At 37.4% G+C, this 26,967-nt stretch overlaps 1 protein-coding gene and 3 long non-coding RNA genes across 4 annotated transcripts; all 4 read left to right on the top strand.

The window, feature by feature from the left end:
- Nucleotides 1-963: 963 nt before the first annotated feature.
- Nucleotides 964-1,726, top strand: LOC144359869 (uncharacterized). Its single transcript, XR_013422092.2, has 2 exons — nucleotides 964-1,053; nucleotides 1,673-1,726. It is a non-coding gene; the product is annotated as an uncharacterized LOC144359869 (long non-coding RNA).
- A 926-nt stretch (nucleotides 1,727-2,652) lies between these two features.
- On the top strand, nucleotides 2,653-3,414 carry LOC144359868 (uncharacterized). The gene is made up of 2 exons (XR_013422091.2): nucleotides 2,653-2,732; nucleotides 3,275-3,414. It is a non-coding gene; the product is annotated as an uncharacterized LOC144359868 (long non-coding RNA).
- Nucleotides 3,415-3,549: 135 nt separating this feature from the next.
- Nucleotides 3,550-5,665, top strand: LOC146734465 (uncharacterized). The gene is made up of 6 exons (XM_085507464.1): nucleotides 3,550-3,556; nucleotides 3,948-4,054; nucleotides 4,367-4,509; nucleotides 4,637-4,769; nucleotides 5,337-5,426; nucleotides 5,516-5,665. Exons 1-6 carry the CDS (start codon nucleotides 3,550-3,552, stop codon nucleotides 5,663-5,665), a joined length of 630 nt encoding a protein of 209 aa, XP_085363590.1.
- A 3,401-nt stretch (nucleotides 5,666-9,066) lies between these two features.
- LOC146734464 (uncharacterized) lies at nucleotides 9,067-12,407 on the top strand. Its single transcript, XR_014931516.1, has 2 exons — nucleotides 9,067-9,174; nucleotides 12,292-12,407. It is a non-coding gene; the product is annotated as an uncharacterized LOC146734464 (long non-coding RNA).
- Nucleotides 12,408-26,967: the final 14,560 nt, after the last annotated feature.

The raw sequence follows: 26,967 nt of genomic DNA, 5'->3' as shown, positions 1-26,967 counted from the left end.
GGGCTAGCCACTCGGTATGACAGCGACAGACATCACGTTCGGTGGTTTTTCGGTACTTTGCTTCTGGTGTGCTTTTATAAAACCGTCCACTTCGTCTGGTACTTCATTTTCTGGTGCTGGTCCAAGAATTTCATCAAGTTGACCCTGTCCTATCGACTGCAACCACTGCATAATATCCATTTCATCTGCTGCAGCCATTATCGTCTGCAGGTTGTCAAGGAAACCGGTTAACAGGATGTGTAAACATATTCATCCGCAGTGTCAAACTTATCGATTAACGCGATTACATGCAAAACTTTGTTACTGCTTATGAAAAATGTACCTTTTTACCAATAAGAATTACCTGTAAACATTAAGATATAAACCCTCGATGTTATTAAAGGCATGTAATACAAATTTTACAGCCCGAATATGGGCGTTAGTGCCCTCGCGCAAAGAGATCATTTGCCCTCCTAACGTTGGGCAAATGGTCACCTGCGCTCGGGCACAAACGCCCATATTCGGGCAGTAATATATACTATATTTTAAAATCGATTTTTGAGCATGTTCCACTATTCACAATACTGTGTCATTTTAACAGTCTATAGCAGACTGTCTGGACAATGCAAAGCAAATTAAAAATTATTCCCAAGTGCCCACAAACCTGCATCTATACACCTTAAACCAGAACAAATTTAAACAGTTTGAATGCTATATGGGCATGGAAGCCAAGAATTTACCACTTTATGTCAAATAATTTGGTTGAGAATTAAACTTTTGCACATTTTGCCATTTCTTTTAAATTTAATTTTTTTATTTTTTATTTTACATAAGTTGGCTATTAAATGTATGTGATCGAGGACGTTATGTAATGAAAGTAAGGGCCTATAGCTAAAATTACAGGACCAGATCGCAATTACTGATTCATGTCATTTGTAATTTATTTTCATATTCATCTTGTATATAACTCAGTGTAATGAAATATACTGGAGCCAAAAATGAACAAAACTGGTAGCAACGTGTCATTACAGGGTATAAGAACACAACGATGGAAATTTGACGCAAATAAACACAGTGAGTATAGCACGAGAAAATGACATGTTAAGCTCATAAAACAACAACAAATTGTACATTGTATTTTCATATATTTACATCCTTAAAGTGGGAGGTTCTTCACCTGCGCACGCGTGGGAATTGAGTCCCAAGCGACGATAACAACACATGCTAAAAACGCAAAGGCTCACGGGTAGTCGCTTGTGTGTAAACAATGAAACGCCATGGCCAACTGACGCATGCGCAGGTGACGACTCCCCGCTTTAAGATACAACACGAGTATGTTTAAAGTCGTACAATTAAAACGTACTTCATTGAAAAATACGGTTCCATATATGATTTCACTTCAAACGTTCTATTACATGTTTCGACAAAGTTATGAATAACACTCTATTATAAATATTCCTTGTTAGGAAGTATAGTATGATTTAGGAATTTAGTTTACTTGGATTCATATCCTTAAGTATATTGGACTCTCAGTTCCAGAGTACTGACGTTTCTTAAGATGCTCTGTGGCCATGCTTTATTTCCACATTGTCCGTCAAAATATGGCTACACCGCAGCATCCATTACAAATACTCTCGTATCCCGCACATTCCAGGGCGAGGGCGTTTTTTTTTCATAATTTTTACTGTTACAGAATTATGCAAGGACGGTTTTTTGAAAGGATACAAGCCCACGGATGGCAAGAAAAGGGAAGCTAATGAATCTTTTATGCGTTATTTCTCTGCATTATCAAAATCCGAAAATAAACATGATAGTATTTCGTTGGTATATATTAACGGGTTATTGGACATCGATGGGGCTGATATCAACTGCATTGATGAGGATGACCAGACTGCACTTCATGAGGTACGTATATTTTAAATCAATAATGCAACATATAAAGGAACGGATGCTCGGGCGGACAGACACACAGACAGACGTATAGACAGAAGGGAGAACAAACCGAAGGAAGATACGGAAGTATTCACAACATGAAATCATTCACACCATTTTACAGGTGGCGAGATGTTGGCCCGTTGATGTCGCATTGTTTATGATACGGAGAGGCGCAAAAGCAAATGCTGCCGACATGTATGGAAGAACACCACTCCATGTGGCTGCAGCTGTGAATCACGAAGACATGATTAAATTTCTGTTGAATCACAACCAAGGTATATGTGTCTGTAATTATTATTATTATTATTATTCAATGTTAGAATGATTGCCACAAGGACCACAAGGCAATCACAAAATAGTTTTAAGATTCAGGATTTGGCAAATTCTCAAATTACTATTAAATTCAATTAACATAAATATGCGTTACTACATTCCTAATTCCTGATGGTAATTGTAAATATTTTGATATTTCTCTAGTACAAATGTAATATGTAATTTCTGGGTCTTACACTGCCCAATGAATTACAAGCACATGATATAAAGTCATCGAATCGAAAACATATAAATCTTGAGACCAGAATGTTGTAATTCTAGATAGTATGAATAACTTGCCTAACAGTCAAATATTTCACCAACAGACGCAGTAGCAAAGGATAAAGAACCGAAGACTTACATACATCGACACACCCCATTAGCTATTGCAGCAGCGAATAATTCTGTTGAAGCCATGAAAATTCTCATTCATTTTGGCGCTGATGTAAATGTCCAAGACGCTAAAGGAAGAACACCATTAATCTTAGCAGCCATTGCTGAAAATGGTATGTCTAAACAAGCACTTAATTTGTATGGGTTAATGTTCAATTGAGGCCAAATATTCCAACATACACAAAATTACTATGGCAAGCGACCATTGACTTAAAGGGCGGCAGTCGTGGTGCCGCGTCCTGTTCGATATGGGACTCATAGCGACGTATACAACGCGTGTAAAATACATTATTTATTTAGATGAAATTCGAACACGCGCTGCGCGATGACCACCGCGATTTAACCTTGTTTTATCACTCAAGTGCGGTTTATTATAGTATAGAGAAGTACTTTTATTTATACACGTAGGTAAAATAAATAATTCAGGTACAACTCACATGAAATGGGGTGAGACATACACACACACACATATATATATATATATATATATATATATATATATATATATATACTTTAATATCAAGACTTTTTTGAAAGTATCTTTAGGTATAATTGTTGTATGATACATGAAGGGTACCATATGTTGAGCAGAATTTTGTGTTTGATAACCACTACCACCTGATATGTACCACAAGGCTCATATTTTTTTTTAAAGATTTGACCCTTTTTGTAGTGTATTTGTCAGTTGTTTTGTTTTGTTCTTTAGGATTATTTTGTCGACTGTTGTTAGTCGTTGTTTTCGAATTTGTTATTACAATACTGTTCAATATAAGTAAATAAATGAGCTATATTTATGATTTATGTATATGTAATTTGCTTCTCTAGATATCAGGGTTCAAACTTGAAACTGCATTGCAATGAATTTCCCCCCTCCCCAATCCTCATTGAAATCATGTGATTAATCCACGTTGCAGGAGTGTTATTTACGTTATGGACAGTAGATTTGCCAATTTGGAATGGGAATGTTTTTCATTCTAAAAACAGAACTAATGGTATAAATTAATGAACTAATGGTATAAACAGTGCAAAATAATGTATAGGGTAAATCAATAAATCAGGAAAATATCACGAATGAAAACAAATAAAAAAGAATAAAATAAACTTATTATAATACTGGATTTTACTTTGAAAATATATCATAACAAACGAACTGTGTGCAACTTTTGAGTATATGTGACAAGTGAACTGAATTTGTTCAACCACCGTTTAATTTTAAAGAGTGGTAGTCGTCGCTACGCAGCGCGTGTTCGTATTCCGTGGAAACAAACATTTTATTTCACAAGCATTGTATACGTTTAGCTAATTAATATGCGTATGCTTCCCTTCAGATGAAGCTTGTATGTGTTTACTGGCAAATGGTGCAAAAGTAGATGTCATGGATGAGAATGCCACTTCTTGTATTAAGATATTCCTCCAGAATAAGAAACCTGAATTGGTACGAATGCTCTTAAGTTGTTTTTATTATTTTATTAGTGTGATCAAATACATTTAACTCTTTTATTCTGTAATAATATTATAATTATTTATTAACTCCGCATCATTAAATCAATGCGTGCTTATACACATGTGTGTGTGCTCCATCTAATTCTTTTTTTTGCGGGTGATGGACACCCACCCTCCTTTCTAATTTCGAGATTCTGTGTACTGTGTCCAACCTGGTTTACATTTTACAAGTTAACGGCCACATACGATACTGAACTCAACTCAATTTTAAACAAAAATTATCATGACACGTTTTTATTCATAGGCTGAAAGCGCGTTAGATCAACTTCGTCGCTTAGATACTCATAAAATCAAACATACCCGATTTTTGAACATTGACAAACTTGAAGAGTTAGAAATCATCGACGACCCTTATCTCAAGAAACTTGTGCGAAAGAAGCCTGAGAGGTAAACGTGATGTCTATTATAAACAAATGTGAATTTAATCTATAATATTTGCAAATGTAATTACAAAAAGAAAGCGTAAATCATTCAATTGTAAACACACCAATCTAGACTAACGGTTATTTTACAGGATATATTACGAAGTGTTTTATGGTACAATGCATGTTATATTCGCATTGTTATGGTCAGTGTTAGTTATGATAGAGTCCGATGTGCGTGCATGCTATAATTTTCCAGATGACATTTGGCGTATTGGTCTGTGGGTATGTATACTATATATATATATATATATATATATGTTTAATCATTAACCATTGCATTAATTTAGCATTTATTTCAATTTATTATCACTTGTGCGCCAACTGTCTGTGAGCAAATCGTATTGTTTATAAGTATATCAATTATGTCAAATAGAAAAGTTATTAATTTTGAAAGTAAAACGAAATAAAGGAAGTGACATAAAAAAAAATGGTTAAATTGTTGCCGAACACAACTACGTGTACAATGTACGGCTATTTGATTAACATTCAGTGATGCGTATATTACAGAATATAAATAACCTTTGGTATACATTGCACTACCGGGACAAGTTCAACGTACACGTAGAACCTCCAAAGTGTAATCTATGAAACTTAAAGGCGTCGTAATATACTTGTTATTCGTTTGTCGGTCATTTTTTTCGTGTTCTTAGATATTTTTTAATCCTGTTGATGTCTATAAATGTTGATATATTGTTGTGATTTCTAGTCTTCACCTCCGCAGTAATATCCTGTTGATTTGTTGAAGTATAGTATCATGTTACTCCATTCTTAGCGTAATTCCGTTTTCAGGTTTTAACTGTTGTACACACCATATTCCTTGCTGTACTTGATGTGAATCACCATAAATACAAACATGCTGAAGCATTTAAAAATTTCAAGGCAAGTATGCGAAGAACTTTTTTTAAATCAATCGCCAACATTGCCCATACGTTCTACTCAAATATAATATTTTGCTTTATTTGCTTTAGAGATGGCAAAAAGGCAAAATAAATATGATAAATAAATATATAGATAAGTACTGTCACCCACAATGGCAACACGAAAAAAAACGAATGGAAGAAGAAATATCGGATATTGAAAACGTACCCATGGAGGCGCATCGCGATGCACAGTGGTAACATTTGATTTTGTTCACAACTAATTTGAGGTTTTCAACATCAATCCCAGCAATATATATCAATGCCACTGTCAATTTCTTAACTGGTAATTTTGAAACTTTTAACATAAAATTCGAATAATTATGTAACAGAAACACTGAAAAAACGATGCAGGTAATCCGCTGTGTTTTTGTTTTTATAGTACAATACTTGTTTAATTATAAACTATGCAATTACATTCGCAATTTTAATATCTGTCGATCTCAATTTTTCTATGACAGGAAACTTTATGACGTGTCAGTTTACATCCTCTTAGCAGCTGTTTTCCTCTTACATGTAGCGAGTGTGGCTACTGTGTCATCGAGCGATGTTTGCGAAAATACGTTAGTGTCAGAGATATATGCGGGCGCGTTTGTATTTGCCATACCAGTTGCATGGGGTAAAATTTTCAAACCCGCAAGGGCATACATTCCATTAGGTGAGTAAAGTATATGTTGAATTTTAGAGGAACTTCTCATGGTTTATCCGTAATCACAGCTTGTATAACCCAACTAACTTTGTATGAAACTGATAACTTTAGTGTGAAGGTCGATATAGATACGCATATTATTTATAACAATGTACTATATTTCAGAAAGAGGCTGTTCTCATATAAAACAAATAACTAAGTTTTTGTCATTTAAAATATAATTGATGATATAACAACCTCGATTAAAATATATGTTCGACACCGAGAGCTCGCAATCAGATAAACAGATATTCTAATCGAGGTTGTTATATCATCAAATTAATATGAGACCACTATACCATACCATGGATACACACTGAATCCTAGGTAGAGGCACCCATACCATGGATACACACTGAATCCTAGGTAGAGGTACCCATACCATGGATACACACTGAATCCTAGGTAGAGGTACCCATACCATGGATACACACTGAATCCTAGGTAGAGGTACCCATACCATGGATACACACTGAATCCTAGGTAGAGGTACCCATACCATGGATACACACTGAATCCTAGGTAGAGGTACCCATACCATGGATACACACTGAATCCTAGGTAGAGGTACCCATACCATGGATACACACTGAATCCTAGGTAGAGGTACCCATACCATGGATACACACTGAATCCTAGGTAGAGGTACCCATACCATGGATACACACTGAATCCTAGGTAGAGGTACCCATACAATGGATACACACTGAATCCTAGGTAGAGGCACCCATACCATGGATACACACTGAATCCTAGGTAGAGGCACCCATACCATGGATACACACTGAATCCTAGGTAGAGGCACCCATACCATGGATACATACTGAATCCTAGGTAGAGACACCCATACCATGGATACACACTGAATCCTAGGTAGAGGCACCCATACCATGGATACACACTGAATCCTAAGTAGAGGCACCCATACCATGGATACATACTGAATCCTAGGTAGAGGCACCATACCATGGATACATACTGAATCCTAGGTAGAGGCACCCATACCATGGATACACACTGAATCCTAGGTAGAGGCACCCATACCATGGATACACACTGAATCCTAGGTAGAGGCACCCATACCATGGATACACACTGAATCCTAGGTGGAGGCACCCATACCATGGATACACACTGAATCCTAGGTAGAGGCACCCATACCATGGATACACACTGAATCCTAGGTAGAGGCACCCATACCATGGATACATACTGAATCCTAGGTAGAGGCACCCATACCATGGATACACACTGAATCCTAGGTAGAGGCACCCATACCATGGATACACACTGAATCCTAGGTAGAGGCACCCATACCATGGATACATACTGAATCCTAGGTAGAGGCACCCATACCATGGATACACACTGAATCCTAGGTAGAGGCACCCATACCATGGATACATACTGAATCCTAGGTAGAGGTACCCATACCATGGATACACACCGAATCCTAGGTAGAGGCACCCATACCATGGATACACTATCAGGGGGAAATTCTTTCTACTCTCGGGTTCTCTACACGTGTCAGGGGGAAACTCGTCTCGTCTCTCTATCGCGTCCCCTTGAGGTACGGGATCGGGAAAGTCACTTATACTTTACAGTCAAATAAGGCACACACAACGAAATACGTTTCAGCTCTCGTCTTAGTCGGTCAATCGAGCACTCTATAAGACACAGCGCCCTGGGGAAAAGTCCCCAAGACTATCGCAAGGCTGGCCCAAGACTCTTTTAGACTGTGTCAACACTCGCCCCAAGTCTCTCCAGGACTGGACTCTCGACTGCGTCTCTCGTGGAGTACTTGCCAAGACCAACTCAAAACTCTCTTTATTCATTTTCAAAACTCTAACCAATTACAAAACAGTAAAAAGACTCTAGGGCGTAACCTTCAATAAATAAAGCCAATCACGTTAAGTACTGAATACGTCATATCTTTTGATTAATCGTTCACTACATTAATAACTATGGAATACCAACTGTCAGAATCTTAGTCAGAATAGCGGCGGTTATCTGGTAATTAGTTCCAAATCACTGAGCCAAGTTTCGTCCAAAACTTCAAATAGGCCTGAAGGATGACAGACATAACACAGCAATTCAGCTAATAATCAGCTAATTAAGTCGGTTAACAGATACGCAAAAACAAATTCATGACAACACACCGAATTCTAGGTAGAGGTACCCATGCCACGCCGTAAGTAAACACCAAATCATTGCACCCACGTCACGAGTTCACACTCATGCGTAGAGGACCAACGCCATAGGCACTGATGGAATCACAGGTGGAGGCATCCTCACTACTGTTACATAGTGAATCATAGGTAGAGGCACCCTTGCCATGGATACACACTGAAAATATTGGCAGACAAAAAATGGGTACATATAGAATTATAGTTAGAGGCGAGCATGCATTCTGTTTGCACTACATCATTGGCTAAGTAACGCAGGTCATGGGTACATACTCATGGGGCTACAGTATAGGCTGGATAAAAATACGTAATCTAAACACATATTGTATTTTCTCTTATTATTTTTTTACATATCAGAGCCTTTCCTCAGAGCTTCGTACAACGTGTTAGGTGACGTAGCGACATTTAGTTTTCTTTACATCGTGTTCTACATTCCATATGGTAAGTCTTCAACACTGTAGATTGTCCCATTAGCGTTAGTCATGTATACTGGATATGTAAATGGTCGACAAATAATATTAATTAATGATTGTAATATAAATAGAAGGAACATCAACATATTATAGCGTTATAAAGATATAAGAAAATGTATTTAATAATTTCATTCAATGTGGAAATGACACATGACTTTCCGGTTGTTCAAAAGGCTTTCGTTTTTTCACAGTGAATGCATCTCTACACAGATTTCATTTTACTTAACTTATACATTATGATTTATTTTAGTGTGTTCATTTGTCATGCTTTTTAGCGGTCATGGTGTAGAGGGCTATGACACTATTTTCGAGACTATGTTCAGTGTGTTTCGAATGTCACTCGTAGATGATTACAACTATGACGTAAGTAAATTTAGTACTGAGGTCTTTTGCCATTTGGGAGTACATAGCGACTCAACTCTAGCATATTATTGCAATATTTGTTAAATGTACATTATTTCTGATTTATTTACCTTCAATACTCTCAGCACACGGGAGGCCTCACTAAGTTCATTTGGATGATTTAATATTATTATTTGTTATTATAATTATGCAACCGTTATATATATGTGCATATATTAATCATTATCTTTTATTGAAGTGGATAGTAGTTAAAATCTGTGCACCTAAGTAGGCCGTATTAACTGTTAAAATCTGTGCACTTAAGTAGGTCGTATTAACTGTTGAAAAATATGTACTTAAGTAGGCCGTATTTACTGTTAAAATTTGTGCACCTAAGTAGGCCGTATTAACTCTTAAAATATATGCACTTAAGTAGGCCGAATTAACTGTTAAAATCTGTGCACCTAAGTAGGCCGTACTGACTGTTAAAATCTGTGCACCTAGGTAGGCCGTATTAACTGTTAAAATCTGTGCACCTAAGTAGGCCGTATTAACTTTTAAAATCTGTGCACCTAATTAGGCCGTATTAACTGTTAAAATCTGTGCACCTATGTAGGCCGTATTAACTGTTAAAATCTGTGCACCTAAGTAGGCCGTACTGACTGTTAAAATCTGTGCACCTAGGTAGGCTGTATTAACTTTTACAATCTGTGCACCTAAGTAGGCAGTATTAACTGTTAAAATCCGTGCACCTAAATAGGTCGTATGAACAGTTAAAACCTTGCACCTAAGTAGGCCGTATTAACTGTTAAAATCTGTGCACCTATGTAGGCCGTATTAACTGTTAAAATCTGTGCACCTAATTAGGCCGTATTAACTGTTAAAATCTGTGCACCTATGTAGGCCGTATTAATTGTTAAAATCTGTGCACCTAAGTATGTCGTTTTACCTGTTAAATTCTGTGCACCTGTGTAGGCCGTATTAATTGTTGAAATCTGTGCACCTAAGTAGGCCGTACTGACTGTTAAAATCTGTGCACCTAGTTTAGGTAGGCCGTATTAACTGTTAAAATCTGTGCACCTGAATAGGCTGTACTGACTGTTAAAATGTGTGCACCTAGGTAGGCCGTATTAACTGTTAAAATCTGTGCACCTAGGTAGGCCGTACTGACTATTAAAATCTGTGCACCTAAGTAGGCCGTATTAATTGTTAAAATCTGTGCACCTAAGTAGGCCGTATTAATTGTTAAAATCTGTGCACCTAAGTAGGCCGTATTAACGGTTAAAATCTGTGCACCTAAATAGGCCGTACTGACTGTTAAAATCTGTGCACCTAGGTAGGCCGTATTAACTGTTAAAATCTGTGCACCTAAGTAGGCCGTATTAACTTTTAAAATCTGTGCACCTAATTAGGCCGTATTAACTGTTAAAATCTGTGCACCTATGTAGGCCGTATTAACTGTTAAAATCTGTGCACCTAAGTAGGCCATACTGACTGTTAAAATCTGTGCACCTAGGTAGGCTGTATTAACTTTTAAAATCTGTGCACCTAAGTAGGCCGTACTGACTGTTAAAATCCGTGCACCTAGGTAGGCTGTATTAACTTTTACAATCTGTGCACCTAAGTAGGCAGTATTAACTGTTAAAATCCGTGCACCTAAATAGGTCGTATGAACAGTTAAAACCTTGCACCTAAGTAGGCCGTATTAATTGTTAAAATCTGTGCACCTAGGTAGGCCGTACTGACTATTAAAATCTGTGCACCTAAGTAGACCGTATTAATTGTTAAAATCTGTGCACCTAAGTAGGCCGTATTAACTGTTAAAATCTGTGCACCTAGGTAGGCCGTATTAACTGTTAAAATCTGTGCACCTAAGTAGGCCGTATTAACTTTTAAAATCTGTGCACCTAATTAGGCCGTATTAACTGTTAAAATCTGTGCACCTATGTAGGCCGTATTAACTGTTAAAATCTGTGCACCTAAATAGGCCGTACTGACTGTTAAAATCTGTGCACCTAGGTAGGCTGTATTAACTTTTAAAATCTGTGCACCTAAGTAGGCCGTATTAACTGTTAAAATCCGTGCACCTAATTAGGTCGTATGAACAGTTAAAACCTTGCACCTAAGTAGGCCGTATTAACTGTTAAAATCTGTGCACCTAATTAGGTCGTATTAACTGTTAAAATCTGTGCACCTATGTAGGCCGTATTAATTGTTAAAATCTGTGCACCTAAGTAGGTCGTTTTACCTGTTAAATTCTGTGCACCTGTGTAGGCCGTATTAATTGTTGAAATCTGTGCACCTAAGGAGGCCGTATTAACTGTTAAAATCTGTGCACCTAGGTAGGCCATATTAACTGTTATAATCTGTGTACCTAAGTAGGCCGTAGTAACTTTTAAAATCTGTGCACCTAAGTAGGCCGTATTTACTGTTAAAATCTGTGCATCTAAGTAGGCCGTATTAACTGTTAAATTCTGTGCACCTATGTAGGCCGTATTAACTGTTAAAATCTGTGCACCTAATTAGGCCGTATTAACTGTTAAAATCTGTGCACCTATGTAGGCCGTATTAATTGTTAAAATCTGTGCACCTAAGTAGGTCGTTTTACCTGTTAAATTCTGTGCACCTGTGTAGGCCGTATTAATTGTTGAAATCTGTGCACCTAAGGAGGCCGTATTAACTGTTAAAATCTGTGCACCTAGGTAGGCCATATTAACTGTTATAATCTGTGTACCTAAGTAGGCCGTATTAACTTTTAAAATCTGTGCATCTAAGTAGGCCGTATTAACTGTTAAATTCTGTGCACCTATGTAGGCCGTATTAATCTGTGCACCTAAGTAGGTGGCATTTGCTCTAGGTTGCTGTTACCACTTATATATGTTCTATGTTATACTCCAAATGCATTGATCGGTGGGAGCACTGTGAATTATGTGTTGTATGTGAAAATATAATTAAAAGTACTGTTATTGTTAATGTTTAAACTAATCACACGTTTCGATAATTTCTAATTTGACTACTGTTAGCATTGATCCACAAAAAATATTGTTAGTGGCTGATCAGAACAGAAAATCTTCATTCCCAAATTGTTTTTTTTCGTGGTTGTCTTTTTAATAGTAAACTGATGTGTTTATCATGCAGGAATTATCAGAACGGAACCCGTTAGTGACCAATGTCCTCGTGGGTACATTTCTCGCAATTTCTGGTGTAGTATCCATGACTACACTGAGTGCATCCATGACTAGCTCATTTATAGCGTAAGTATTATGAGCAAATAATCCTATACTGAGATTGAACTTACTGCTGACATACACACATATACTGAGATTGAACTTACTGCTGACATACACACATATACTGAGATTGAACTTACTGCTGACATACACACATATACTGAGATTGAACTTACTGCTGACATACACACATTCACTGAGATTGAACTTACTCCTGACATACACACATATACTGAGATCGAACTTACTCCTGACATACACACATATACTGAGATTGAACTTACTGCTGACATACACATATATACTGAGATTGAACTTACTCCTGACATACACACATATACTGAGATCGAACTTACTCCTGACATACACACATTCACTGAGATTGAACTTACTCCTGACATACACACATATACTGAGATCGAACTTACTCCTGACATACACACATATACTGAGATTGAACTTACTGCTGACATACACACATATACTGAGATTGAACTTACTCCTGACATACACACATATACTGAGATTGAACTTACTGCTGACATACACATATATACTGAGACTGAACTTACTGCTGACATACACACATATACTGAGATTGCACTTACTGCTGACATACACACATATACTGAGATTGAATTTACTGCTGACATACACACATATACTGAGATTGAACTTACTGTTGTCATACACACATATACTGCGATTGAACTTACTCCTGACATACACACATATACTGAGATTGAACTTACTGCTGACATACACACATATACTGAGATTGAATTTACTGCTGTCATACACACGTATACTGAGAATGAACTTACTCCTGACATACACACGTATACTGAGATTGAACTTACTGCTGACATACACACATATACTGAGATTGAACTTACTACTGACATACACACATATACTGAGATTGAACTTACTGCTGACATACACACATATACTGAGATTGAATTTACTGCTGTCATACACAGGTATACTGAGAATGAACTTACTCCTGACATACACACGTATACTGAGATTGAACTTACTGCTGACATACACACATATACTGAGATTGAACTTACTGCTGACATACACACATATACTGAGATTGAACTTACTCCTGACATACACACATATACTGAGATTGAACTTACTGCTGACATACACACATATACTGAGATTGAATTTACTGCTGACATACACACATATACTGCGATTGAACTTACTCCTGACATACACACATATACTGAGATTGAACTTACTCCTGACATACACACGTATACTGAGATTGAATTTACTGCTGTCATACACACATATACTGAGACTGAACTTACTCCTGACATACACACGTATACTGAGATTGAACTTACTGCTGACATACACACATATACTGAGATTGAACTTACTACTGACATACACACATATACTGAGAATGAACTTACTGCTGACATACACACATATACTGAGATTGAATTTACTGCTGTCATACACACATATACTGAGACTGAACTTACTCCTGACATACACACGTATACTGAGATTGAACTTACTGCTGACATACACATATATACTGAGACTGAACTTAGTGCTGACATACACACTTATACTGAGATTGAACTTACTCCTGACATACACACATATACTGAGAATGAACTTACTGCTGACATACACATATATACTGAGACTGAACTTACTGCTGACATACACACATATACTGAGATTGCACTTACTGCTGACATACACACTTATACTGAGATTGAATTTACTGCTGACATACACACATATACTGAGATTGAACTTACTGTTGTCATACACACATACACTGCGATTGAACTTACTGCTGACATTCACACATATACTGAGACTGAACTTACTGCTGACATACACACATATACTGAGATTGAACTTACTCCTGACATACACATATATACTGAGATTGAACTTACTGCTGACATACACACATATACTGAGATTGAATTTACTGCTGACATACACACATATACTGCGATTGAACTTACTCCTGACATACACACATATACTGAGATTGAACTTACTCCTGACATACACACGTATACTGAGATTGAATTTACTGCTGTCATACACACATATACTGAGACTGAACTTACTCCTGACATACACACGTATACTGAGATTGAACTTACTGCTGACATACACACATATACTGAGATTGAACTTACTACTGACATACACACATATACTGAGAATGAACTTACTGCTGACATACACACATATACTGAGATTGAATTTACTGCTGTCATACACACATATACTGAGACTGAACTTACTCCTGACATACACACGTATACTGAGATTGAACTTACTGCTGACATACACATATATACTGAGACTGAACTTAGTGCTGACATACACACTTATACTGAGATTGAACTTACTCCTGACATACACACATATACTGAGAATGAACTTACTGCTGACATACACATATATACTGAGACTGAACTTACTGCTGACATACACACATATACTGAGATTGCACTTACTGCTGACATACACACTTATACTGAGATTGAATTTACTGCTGACATACACACATATACTGAGATTGAACTTACTGTTGTCATACACACATACACTGCGATTGAACTTACTGCTGACATTCACACATATACTGAGACTGAACTTACTGCTGACATACACACGTATACTGAGATTGAAATTACTGCTGACATACACATATATACTGAGACTGAACTTACTGCTGACATACACACATATACATTTGTACTGAGATTGAACTTACTGCTGACATACACACATATACTGAGATTGAACTTACTGCTGACATACACACATATACTGAGATTGAACTTACTGCTGACATACACACATATACTGAGATTGAACTTACTGCTGACATACACACATATACTGAGATTGAACTTACTGCAGACATACACACATATACTGAGATTGAACTTACTGCTGACATACACACATATACTGAGATTGAACTTACTGCTGACATACACACATATACTGAGATTGAACTTACTGCTGACATACACACATACTGAGATTGAACTTACTGCTGACATACACACATTCACTGAGATTGAACTTACTGCTGACATACACACATATACTGAGATTGAACTTACTGCTGACATACACACATATACTGAGATTGAACTTACTGCTGACATACACATATATACTGAGACTGAACTTACTGCTGACATACACACATATACTGAGATTGCACTTACTGCTGACATACACACTTATACTGAGATTGAATTTACTGCTGACATACACACATATACTGAGATTGAACTTACTGTTGTCATACACACATACACTGCGATTGAACTTACTGCTGACATTCACACATATACTGAGACTGAACTTACTGCTGACATACACACGTATACTGAGATTGAACTTACTGCTGACATACACACATATACTGAGACTGAACTTACTGCTGACATACACACATATACTGAGATTGAACTTACTGCTGACATACACACATATACTGAGATTGAACTTACTGCTGACATACACACATATACTGAGATTGAACTTACTGCTGACATACACACATATACTGAGATTGAACTTACTGCTGACATACACACATATACTGAGATTGAACTTACTGCAGACATACACACATATACTGAGATTGAACTTACTGCTGACATACACACATATACTGAGATTGAACTTACTGCTGACATACACACATATACTGAGATTAAACTTACTGCTGACATACACACATACTGAGATTGAACTTACTGCTGACATACACACATTCACTGAGATTGAACTTACTGCAGACATACACACATATACTGAGATTGAACTTACTGCAGACATACACACATATACTGAGATTGGACTTACTGCTGACATACACACATATACTGAGATTGAACTTACTGCTGACATACACACATATACTGAGATTGAACTTACTGCTGACATACACACATATACTGAGATTGAACTTACTGCAGACATACACACATATACTGAGATTGAACTTACTGCTGACATACACACATATACTGAGATTGAACTTACTGCAGACATACACACATATACTGAGATTGAACTTACTGCTGACATACACACTTATACTGAGATTGAACTTACTACTGACATACACACATATACTGAGATTGAACTTACTGCTGACATACACACATATACTGAGATTGAACTTACTGCTGACATACACACATATACTGAGATTGAACTTACTGCTGACATACACACATATACTGAGATTGAACTTACTGCTGACATACACACATATACTGTGATTGAACTTACTCCTGACATACACACATATACTGAGATTGAACTTACTGCTGACATACACACATATACTGAGATTGAACTTACTCCTGACATACACACATATACTGAGATTGAACTTACTGCTGACATACACACATATACTGCGATTGAACTTACTCCTGACATACACACATATACTGAGATTGAACTTACTCCTGACATACACATATATACTGAGACTGAACTTACTCCTGACATACACACATATACTGAGAATGAACTTACTGCAGACATACACATAGACAAGCCAGTAGGCTGGTTGGCGATCTGCTCCGCTCAAAAACAAGCAACATGTTTTTTGGCTGTTTCCATGGTGACATAAACGTGAAGGTGACGTCGGTTTATAACTAATACGAAGTTCGCAAACACCATTCAGTCTTTAGAAGTCACTTAGTTTAGTACTAGGACCACAGTTACTCTCTCCTAGTAGAGTGACTGTGCTAGGACGTATTCTGCTGTTACATTTATTATTTCCAACCGTTTTGCGATAGCATTTTTTAGAATAAAGCGTTTCCCGGAAATGCTGGAAAGCGAAATAATGAAATAACGAAATGGTAAATATTTACCTAAATTGCAGTGTGTTGACCTTCATAACAATATACTTCATAATGCAAAACACTAGTCACAGTGAGTAATTTAAATATACGACTCCTAATCGAAAAATATGACCACAGTCCAGAATTTCAGACGGATATTAAGCAACCTAAGAGCATATCAGAAGCATTTACTCTAAAATATAAAAAAAGAACTGCAGTCAAAAGTCAAGAATGCCAGCAAATAAAGGACTCTGTCCCACAATCCTTTGTGCGCGTTATTACGGACACGCGCAAAAAACTGTACCACGCTTGTCAAATCTGGGTCAAATATACAGTACGCTACTATCTTGCCACAGATTGTTTAGTAGTGGAGTGTTCGGTGACCATTGAATTAGCCCGTGATTCATATTTTATGTGTATTAATTTATTCACCAATTTTCGTGACTGACAGTACTGCCCAAATTTTAGTCAAAAAACGCAACTGGTGAAACAGAAGAGCATCGCCAGGCGATGGACGCAGGGCTCTTTGGCAACGACCGCATAGAGGTCAAAATACGCGTTCTATTTTTACGCGTTAAATTTGGCTCTTCCCTTTCGCCCCCTCCGGAATGTTCTACTTTTGCAGCCTAATAGCAGGTTTTTCGAAAAATGTCTAAAAAACACAAGAATTAGTAGAAATGTTCCTGTTTTGGGCGGATTATTGATAGAGAATAATGTCTTTATTACAAAAATGCTGAAAAACCGTGAGTTGTTGCCTTAGTTATTTTTTTATTGGCGAAAAACTGCGAACTCGGCAAATTTGGTTGCACAACTTCCCTTTATCATATACACCCAGCGACACCGATGCCAGCTGACTGTGTACAAAACTGGTAGGAGGTAATACATTTGGGGCGAAAGTATTCAAAAATCAGTTTTTGAATGTTGCAATGGCAGTGGTGGGCCAGGATTTTTTTCCAATTAGTGACGGCACGACCTACCTGTGAAGTATGAACAAAACCAGCCGAGCCGTTGCTGGTGAAAAGTTACCCCAACTTTGGGGTCAAATTTCTCGGTAATGAAAACATATCAAAAATTCAAATGGTAACTTTGTGCCCACACTCAAGCTGAGTAGAATGAGCTATGTTTGAAGTATTTTATCCCAAATTTGTAGGAGATACATTTGGCGCGAAGCTATCCAAAAATCAGTTTTTTGGCTGTTGCTATGGCAACGGTGGGCCAAAACAAATTTACAGATTTTTCCTTATAACTAGGGTTAAGGTGTGACCTACCTGCCAAGTTTGAACGAAATCGGCCAAGCCAAAAAAATCACAGAAGAAATAATACGTGAACACTGGAACACTGGAAATGTACACACACAGACACACACACACACACACACACACACACACAAAACGACAAAAGTGATTATAAGGGCAATCCTAGCGGAGCGGAGCGGATCGCCAATACTGAGACTGAACTTACTGCTGACATACACACATATACTGAGATTGCACTTACTGCTGACATACACACTTATACTGAGATTGAATTTACTGCTGACATACACACATATACTGAGATTGAACTTACTGTTGTCATACACACATATACCGAGATTGGACTTACTGCTAACATTCACACATATACTGAGACTGAACTTACTACTGACATACACACATATACTGAGATTGAACTTACTGTTGTCATACACACATATACCGAGATTGGACTTACTGCTAACATTCACACATATACTGAGATTGAACTTACTCCTGACATACACACGTATACTGAGATTGAACTTACTGCTGACATACACACATATACTGAGATTGGACTTACTGCTAACATTCACACATATACTGAGACTGAACTTACTGCTGACATACACACGTATACTGAGATTGAACTTACTCCTGACATACACACATATACTGAGACTGAACTTACTGCTGACATTCACACATATACTGCGATTGAACTTGCTGTTGACATTCACACATATACTGCGATTGAACTTACTTCTGACATACACACGTATACTGAGATTGAACTTACTTCTGACATACACACATATACTGAGATTGAACTTACTGCTGACATACACACTTATACTGAGATTGAACTTACTCCTGACATACACACGTATACTGAGACTGAACTTACTGCTGACATACACACTTATACTGAGATTGAACTTACTGCTGACATACACATATATACTGAGACTGAACTTACTGCTGACATACGCACATATACTGAGATTGCACTTACTGCTGACATACACACTTATACTGAGATTGAATTTACTGCTGACATACACACATATACTGAGATTGAACTTACTGTTGTCATACACACATATACTGCGATTGAACTTACTACTGACATACACACATATACTGAGACTGAACTTACTACTGACATACACACGTATACTGAGATTGAACTTACTGCTGACATACACACGTATACTGAGATTGAACTTACTGCTGACATACACACATATACTGAGAATGAACTTACTGCTGACATACACACATACAGTATACTGAGATTGAACTTACTGCTGACATACACACATATACTGAGATTGAACTTACTGCTGACATACACACATACTGAGATTGAACTTACTGCTGACATACACACATTCACTGAGATTGAACTTACTGCTGACATACACACATATACTGAGATTGAACTTACTACTGACATACACACATACTGAGATTGAACTTACTGCTGACATACACACATTCACTGAGATTGAACTTACTGCTGACATACACACATATACTGAGAATGAACTTACTGCTGACATACACACATACTGAGATTGAACTTACTGCTGACATACACACATATACTGAGATTGAACTTACTGCTGACATACACACACATACTGAGATTGAACTTACTGCTGACATACACACATATACTGAGAATGAACTTACTGCTGACATACACACATTCACTGAGATTGAACTTACTGCTGACATACACACATATACTGAGATTGAACTTACTGCTGACATACACACGTATACTGAGATTGAACTTACTGCTGACATACACACGTATACTGAGATTGAACTTACTGCTGACATACACACGTATACTGAGATTGAACTTACTGCTGACATACACACATATACTGAGAATGAACTTACTGCTGACATACACACATACAGTATACTGAGATTGAACTTACTGCTGACATACACACATATACTGAGATTGAACTTACTCCTGACATACACACATACTGAGATTGAACTTACTGCTGACATACACACATATACTGAGATTGAACTTACTGCTGACATACACACATTCACTGAGATTGAACTTACTGCTGACATACACACATTCACTGAGATTGAACTTACTCCTGACATACACACATATACTGAGATTGAACTTACTCCTGACATACACATATATACTGAGACTGAACTTACTGCTGACATACACACTTATACTGAGATTGAACTTACTCCTGACATACACACATATACTGAGAATGAACTTACTGCAGACATACACATAGACAAGCCAGTAGGCTGGTTGGCGATCTGCTCCGCTCAAAAACAAGCAACATGTTTTTTGGCTGTTTCCATGGTGACATAAACGTGAAGGTGACGTCGGTTTATAACTAATACGAAGTTCGCAAACACCATTCAGTCTTTAGAAGTCACTTAGTTTAGTACTAGGACCACAGTTACTCTCTCCTAGTGGAGTGACTGTGCTAGGACGTATTCTGCTGTTACATTTATTATTTCCAACAGTTTTGCGATAGCATTTTTTAGAATAAAGCGTTTCCCGGAAATGCTGGAAAGCGAAATAATGAAATAACGAAATGGTAAATATTTACCTAAATTGCAGTGTGTTGACCTTCATAACAATATACTTCATAATGCAAAACACTAGTCACAGTGAGTAATTTAAATATACGACTCCTAATCGAAAAATATGACCACAGTCCAGAATTTCAGACGGATATTAAGCAACCTAAGAGCATATCAGAAGCATTTACTCTAAAATATAAAAAAAGAACTGCAGTCAAAAGTCAAGAATGCCAGCAAATAAAGGACTCTGTCCCACAATCCTTTGTGCGCGTTATTACGGACACGCGCAAAAAACTGTACCACGCTTGTCAAATCTGGGTCAAATATACAGTACGCTACTATCTTGCCACAGATTGTTTAGTAGTGGAGTGTTCGGTGACCATTGAATTAGCCCGTGATTCATATTTTATGTGTATTAATTTATTCACCAATTTTCGTGACTGACAGTACTGCCCAAATTTTAGTCAAAAAATGCAACTGGTGAAACAGAAGAGCATCGCCAGGCGATGGACGCAGGGCTATTTGGCAACGACCGCATAGAGGTCAAAATACGCGTTCTATTTTTACGTGTTAAATTTGGCTCTTCCCTTTCGCCCCCTCCGGAATGTTCTACTTTTGCAGCCTAATAGCAGGTTTTTCGAAAAACGTCTAAAAAACACAAGAATTAGTAGAAATGTTCCTGTTTTGGGCGGATTATTGATAGAGAATAATGTCTTTATTACAAAAATGCTGAAAAACCGTGAGTTGTTGCCTTAGTTATTTTTTTATTGGCGAAAAGCTGCGAACTCGGCAAATTTGGTTGCACAACTTCCCTTTATCATATACACCCAGCGACACCGATGCCAGCTGACTGTGTACAAAACTGGTAGGAGGTAATACATTTGGGGCGAAAGTATTCAAAAATCAGTTTTTGAATGTTGCAATGGCAGTGGTGGGCCAGGATTTTTTTCCAATTAGTGACGGCACGACCTACCTGTGAAGTATGAACAAAACCAGCCGAGCCGTTGCTGGTGAAAAGTTACCCCAACTTTGGGGTCAAATTTCTCGGTAATGAAAACAGATATCAAAAATTCAAATGGTAACTTTGTGCCCACACTCAAGCTGAGTAGAATGAGCTATGTTTGAAGTATTTTATCCCAAATTTGTAGGAGGAGATACATTTGGCGCGAAGCTATCCAAAAATCAGTTTTTTGGCTGTTGCTATGGCAACGGTGGGCCAAAAAAAATTTCCAGATTTTTCCTTATAACTAGGGTTAAGGTGTGACCTACCTGCCAAGTTTGAACGAAATCGGCCAAGCCAAAAAAATCACAGAAGAAATAATACGTGAACACTGGAACACTGGAAATGTACACACACAGACACACACACACAAAACGACAAAAGTGATTATAAGGGCAATCCTAGCGGAGCGGATCGCCAATACTGAGACTGAACTTACTGCTGACATACACACATATACTGAGATTGCACTTACTGCTGACATACACACTTACATGTATACTGAGATTGAATTTACTGCTGACATACACACATATACTGAGATTGAACTTACTGTTGTCATACACACATATACTGAGATTGAACTTACTCCTGACATACACACATATACTGAGATTGAACTTACTGCTGACATACACACATATACTGAGACTGAACTTACTGCTGACATTCACACATATACTGCGATTGAACTTGCTGTTGACATTCACACATATACTGCGATTGAACTTACTTCTGACATACACACGTATACTGAGATTGAACTTACTTCTGACATACACACGTATACTGAGATTGAACTTACTTCTGACATACACACGTATACTGAGATTGAACTTACTGTTGTCATACACACATATACTGAGATTGAACTTACTGCTGACATACACACATATACTGAGATTGAACTTACTGCTGACATACACACATATACTGAGATTGAACTTACTGCTGACATACACACATACTGTGATTGAACTTACTTCTGACATACACACGTATACTGAGATTGAACTTACTCCTGACATACACACGTATACTGAGATTGAACTTACTGTTGTCATACACACATATACTGCGATTGAACTTACTGTTGTCATACACACATATACTGCGATTGAATTTACTACTGACATACACACATATACTGAGACTGAACTTACTACTGACATACACACGTATACTGAGATTGAACTTACTCCTGACATACACACGTATACTGAGATTGAACTTACTGCTGACATACACACATATACTGAGATTGAACTTACTGTTGTCATACACACGTATACTGAGATTGAACTTACTGCTGACATACACACATATACTGAGACTGAACTTACTGTTGTCATACACACATATACTGCGATTGAATTTACTACTGACATACACACATATACTGAGACTGAACTTACTACTGACATACACACGTATACTGAGATTGAACTTACTCCTGACATACACACGTATACTGAGATTGAACTTACTGTTGTCATACACACATATACTGAGATTGAACTTACTCCTGACATACACACATATACTGAGATTGAACTTTAATACTGTTGTCATACACACATATACTGAGATTGAACTTACTGCTGACATACACACGTATACTGAGATTGAACTTACTGCTGACATACACACATATACTGAGATCGAACTTACTGTTGTCATACACACGTATACTGAGATTGAACTTACTACTGACATACACACATTCACTGAGATTGAACTTACTCCTGACATACACACGTATACTGAGATTGAACTTACTGTTGTCATACACACTTATACTGAGATTGAACTTACTGCTGACATACACACATATACTGAGATTGAACTTACTGCTGACATACACACATATACTGAGATTGAACTTACTGCTGACATACACACACATACTGCGATTGAATTTACTACTGACATACACACATATACTGAGATTGAACTTACTCCTGACATACACACGTATACTGAGATTGAACTTACTGTTGTCATACACACTTATACTGAGATTGAACTTACTGCTGACATACACACATATACTGAGAATGAACTTACTGCTGACATACACACGTATACTGAGACTGAACTTACTACTGACATACACACGTATACTGAGATTGAACTTACTCCTGACATACACACGTATACTGAGATTGAACTTACTGCTGACATACACACATATACTGAGATTGAACTTACTGTTGTCATACACACATATACTGAGATTGAACTTACTGCTGACATACACACGTATACTGAGATTGAACTTACTGTTGTCATACACACGTATACTGAGATTGAACTTACTCCTGACATACACACGTATACTGAGATTGAACTTACTGCTGACATACACACATATACTGAGATCGAACTTACTGTTGTCATACACACGTATACTGAGATTGAACTTACTACTGACATACACACATTCACTGAGATTGAACTTACTCCTGACATACACACGTATACTGAGATTGAACTTACTGTTGTCATACACACTTATACTGAGATTGAACTTACTGCTGACATACACACATATACTGAGATTGAACTTACTGCTGACATACACACATATACTGAGATTGAACTTACTGCTGACATACACACATATACTGCGATTGAATTTACTACTGACATACACACATATACTGAGATTGAACTTACTCCTGACATACACATGTATACTGAGATTGAACTTACTGTTGTCATACACACTTATACTGAGATTGAACTTACTGCTGACATACACACATATACTGAGAATGAACTTACTGCTGACATACACACATATACTGAGATTGAACTTACTGCTGACATACACACATATACTGAGATTGAATTTACTGCTGACATACACACATATACTGAGATTGAATTTACTGCTGTCATACACAGGTATACTGAGAATGAACTTACTCCTGACATACACACGTATACTGAGATTGAATTTACTGCTGACATACACACATATACTGAGATTGAATTTACTGCTGTCATACACAGGTATACTGAGAATGAACTTACTACTGACATACACACATATACTGAGATTGAACTTACTGCTGACATACACACATATACTGAGATTGAATTTACTGCTGTCATACACAGGTATACTGAGAATGAACTTACTCCTGACATACACACGTATACTGAGATTGAACTTACTGCTGACATACACACATATACTGCGATTGAACTTACTTCTGACATACACACGTATACTGAGATTGAACTTACTCCTGACATACACACGTATACTGAGATTGAACTTACTGCTGACATACACACATATACTGAGATTGAATTTACTGCTGACATACACACATATACTGAGATTGAACTTACTGTTGTCATACACACGTATACTGAGAATGAACTTACTGCTGACATACACATATATACTGAGACTGAGACTGAACTTACTGCTGACATACACATATATACTGAGATTGCACTTACTGCTGACATACACATATATACTGAGATTGAACTTACTCCTGACATACACACATATACTGAGATTAAACTTACTGCTGACATACACACATATACTGAGATTGAACTTACTGCTGACATACACACATATACTGAGATTGAACTTACTGCTGACATACACACATATACTGAGATTGAACTTACTCCTGACATACACACATATACTGAGATTGAACTTACTGCTGACATACACACGTATACTGAGATTGCACTTACTGCTGACATTCACACATATACTGAGATTGAACTTACTCCTGACATACACACATATACTGAGATTGAACTTACTGTTGTCATACACACGTATACTGAGATTGAACTTACTGTTGTCATACACACATATACTGAGATTGAACTTACTGCTGACATACACACATATACTGAGATTGAACTTACTGCTGACATACACACATATACTGAGATTGCACTTACTGCTGACATACACACATATACTGAGATTGAACTTACTCCTGACATACACACATATACTGAGATTGAACTTACTGTTGTCATACACATATATACTGAGACTGAACTTACTGCTGACATACACACGTATACTGAGATTGCACTTACTGCTGACATACACATATATACTGAGATTGAACTTACTGCTGACATACACACATATACTGAGATTGAACTTACTGCTGACATACACACATTCACTGAGATTGAACTTACTGCTGACATACACACATATACTGAGAATGAACTTACTGCTGACATTCACACATATTCTGAGATTGGACTTACTGCTAACATTCACATGTCACACCCATAAGTTGCCCAAAACTAGATTAGCTCAAATCACAGGTGGACAGATAGGGAAAATTTATATGAAGGGCAACTAACTGGTATCTCTGCAATAACAACCAGGGATCTCTTACTCCGGTCGAGACAATTCGACAGTCCAGTGGTAAATCGAGGTAACGACGTACATCGAATATTATAATCAAGGAGACATTCACACCATTAATTAACGACGCAGACAGGACAAGTTCTCGCCAAGGGGCTTTCGCGCTCAGTCGACAAGCCCCTGTGGTCAACTCGGGACGGCGTGGTTCCACTTTAACGAGCAGCCATTGTTCCCCCGTCTTCACTACGCTGACGTCATCCCTTCCACGAAGTGATCACGTGATACTCTCATGTCAAATGAATTCACTCAGGAGCAAAATAAGTTTCATTGCCCAGTTACGGCTATCCCTGTTATTATAGTGTATGCAAAAAGCACATCCACACAACTTACTGCATGTCATGTCCGTCTGACAATCTATAAAATGTTCTAATTACACAATAAAAAATACAACTCAATGGCGTCAAATTTACCAGGCGACACACACATATACTGAGATTGA

Source organism: Saccoglossus kowalevskii, chromosome 14 (genome assembly GCF_978046115.1).
Source record: "Saccoglossus kowalevskii chromosome 14, keSacKowa6.1, whole genome shotgun sequence".
In the NCBI taxonomy this organism is placed as follows: domain Eukaryota; kingdom Metazoa; phylum Hemichordata; class Enteropneusta; family Harrimaniidae; genus Saccoglossus; species Saccoglossus kowalevskii.
The sequence above is the reverse complement of the archived record's forward strand: the minus strand, read 5'-3'. Positions and strand labels throughout refer to the sequence as shown.

What these genes read in the sequence shown, in the direction of transcription:
- LOC146734465 (XM_085507464.1), top strand. An exon ending in GTGCGAAAGAAGCCTGAGAG is followed by an intron (nt 4,510 to 4,636) that starts GTAAACGTGATG and finishes GTTATTTTACAG; the next exon opens with GATATATTACGAAGTGTTTT. An exon ending in AAGCATTTAAAAATTTCAAG is followed by an intron (nt 5,427 to 5,515) that starts GCAAGTATGCGA and finishes TATTTGCTTTAG; the next exon opens with AGATGGCAAAAAGGCAAAAT.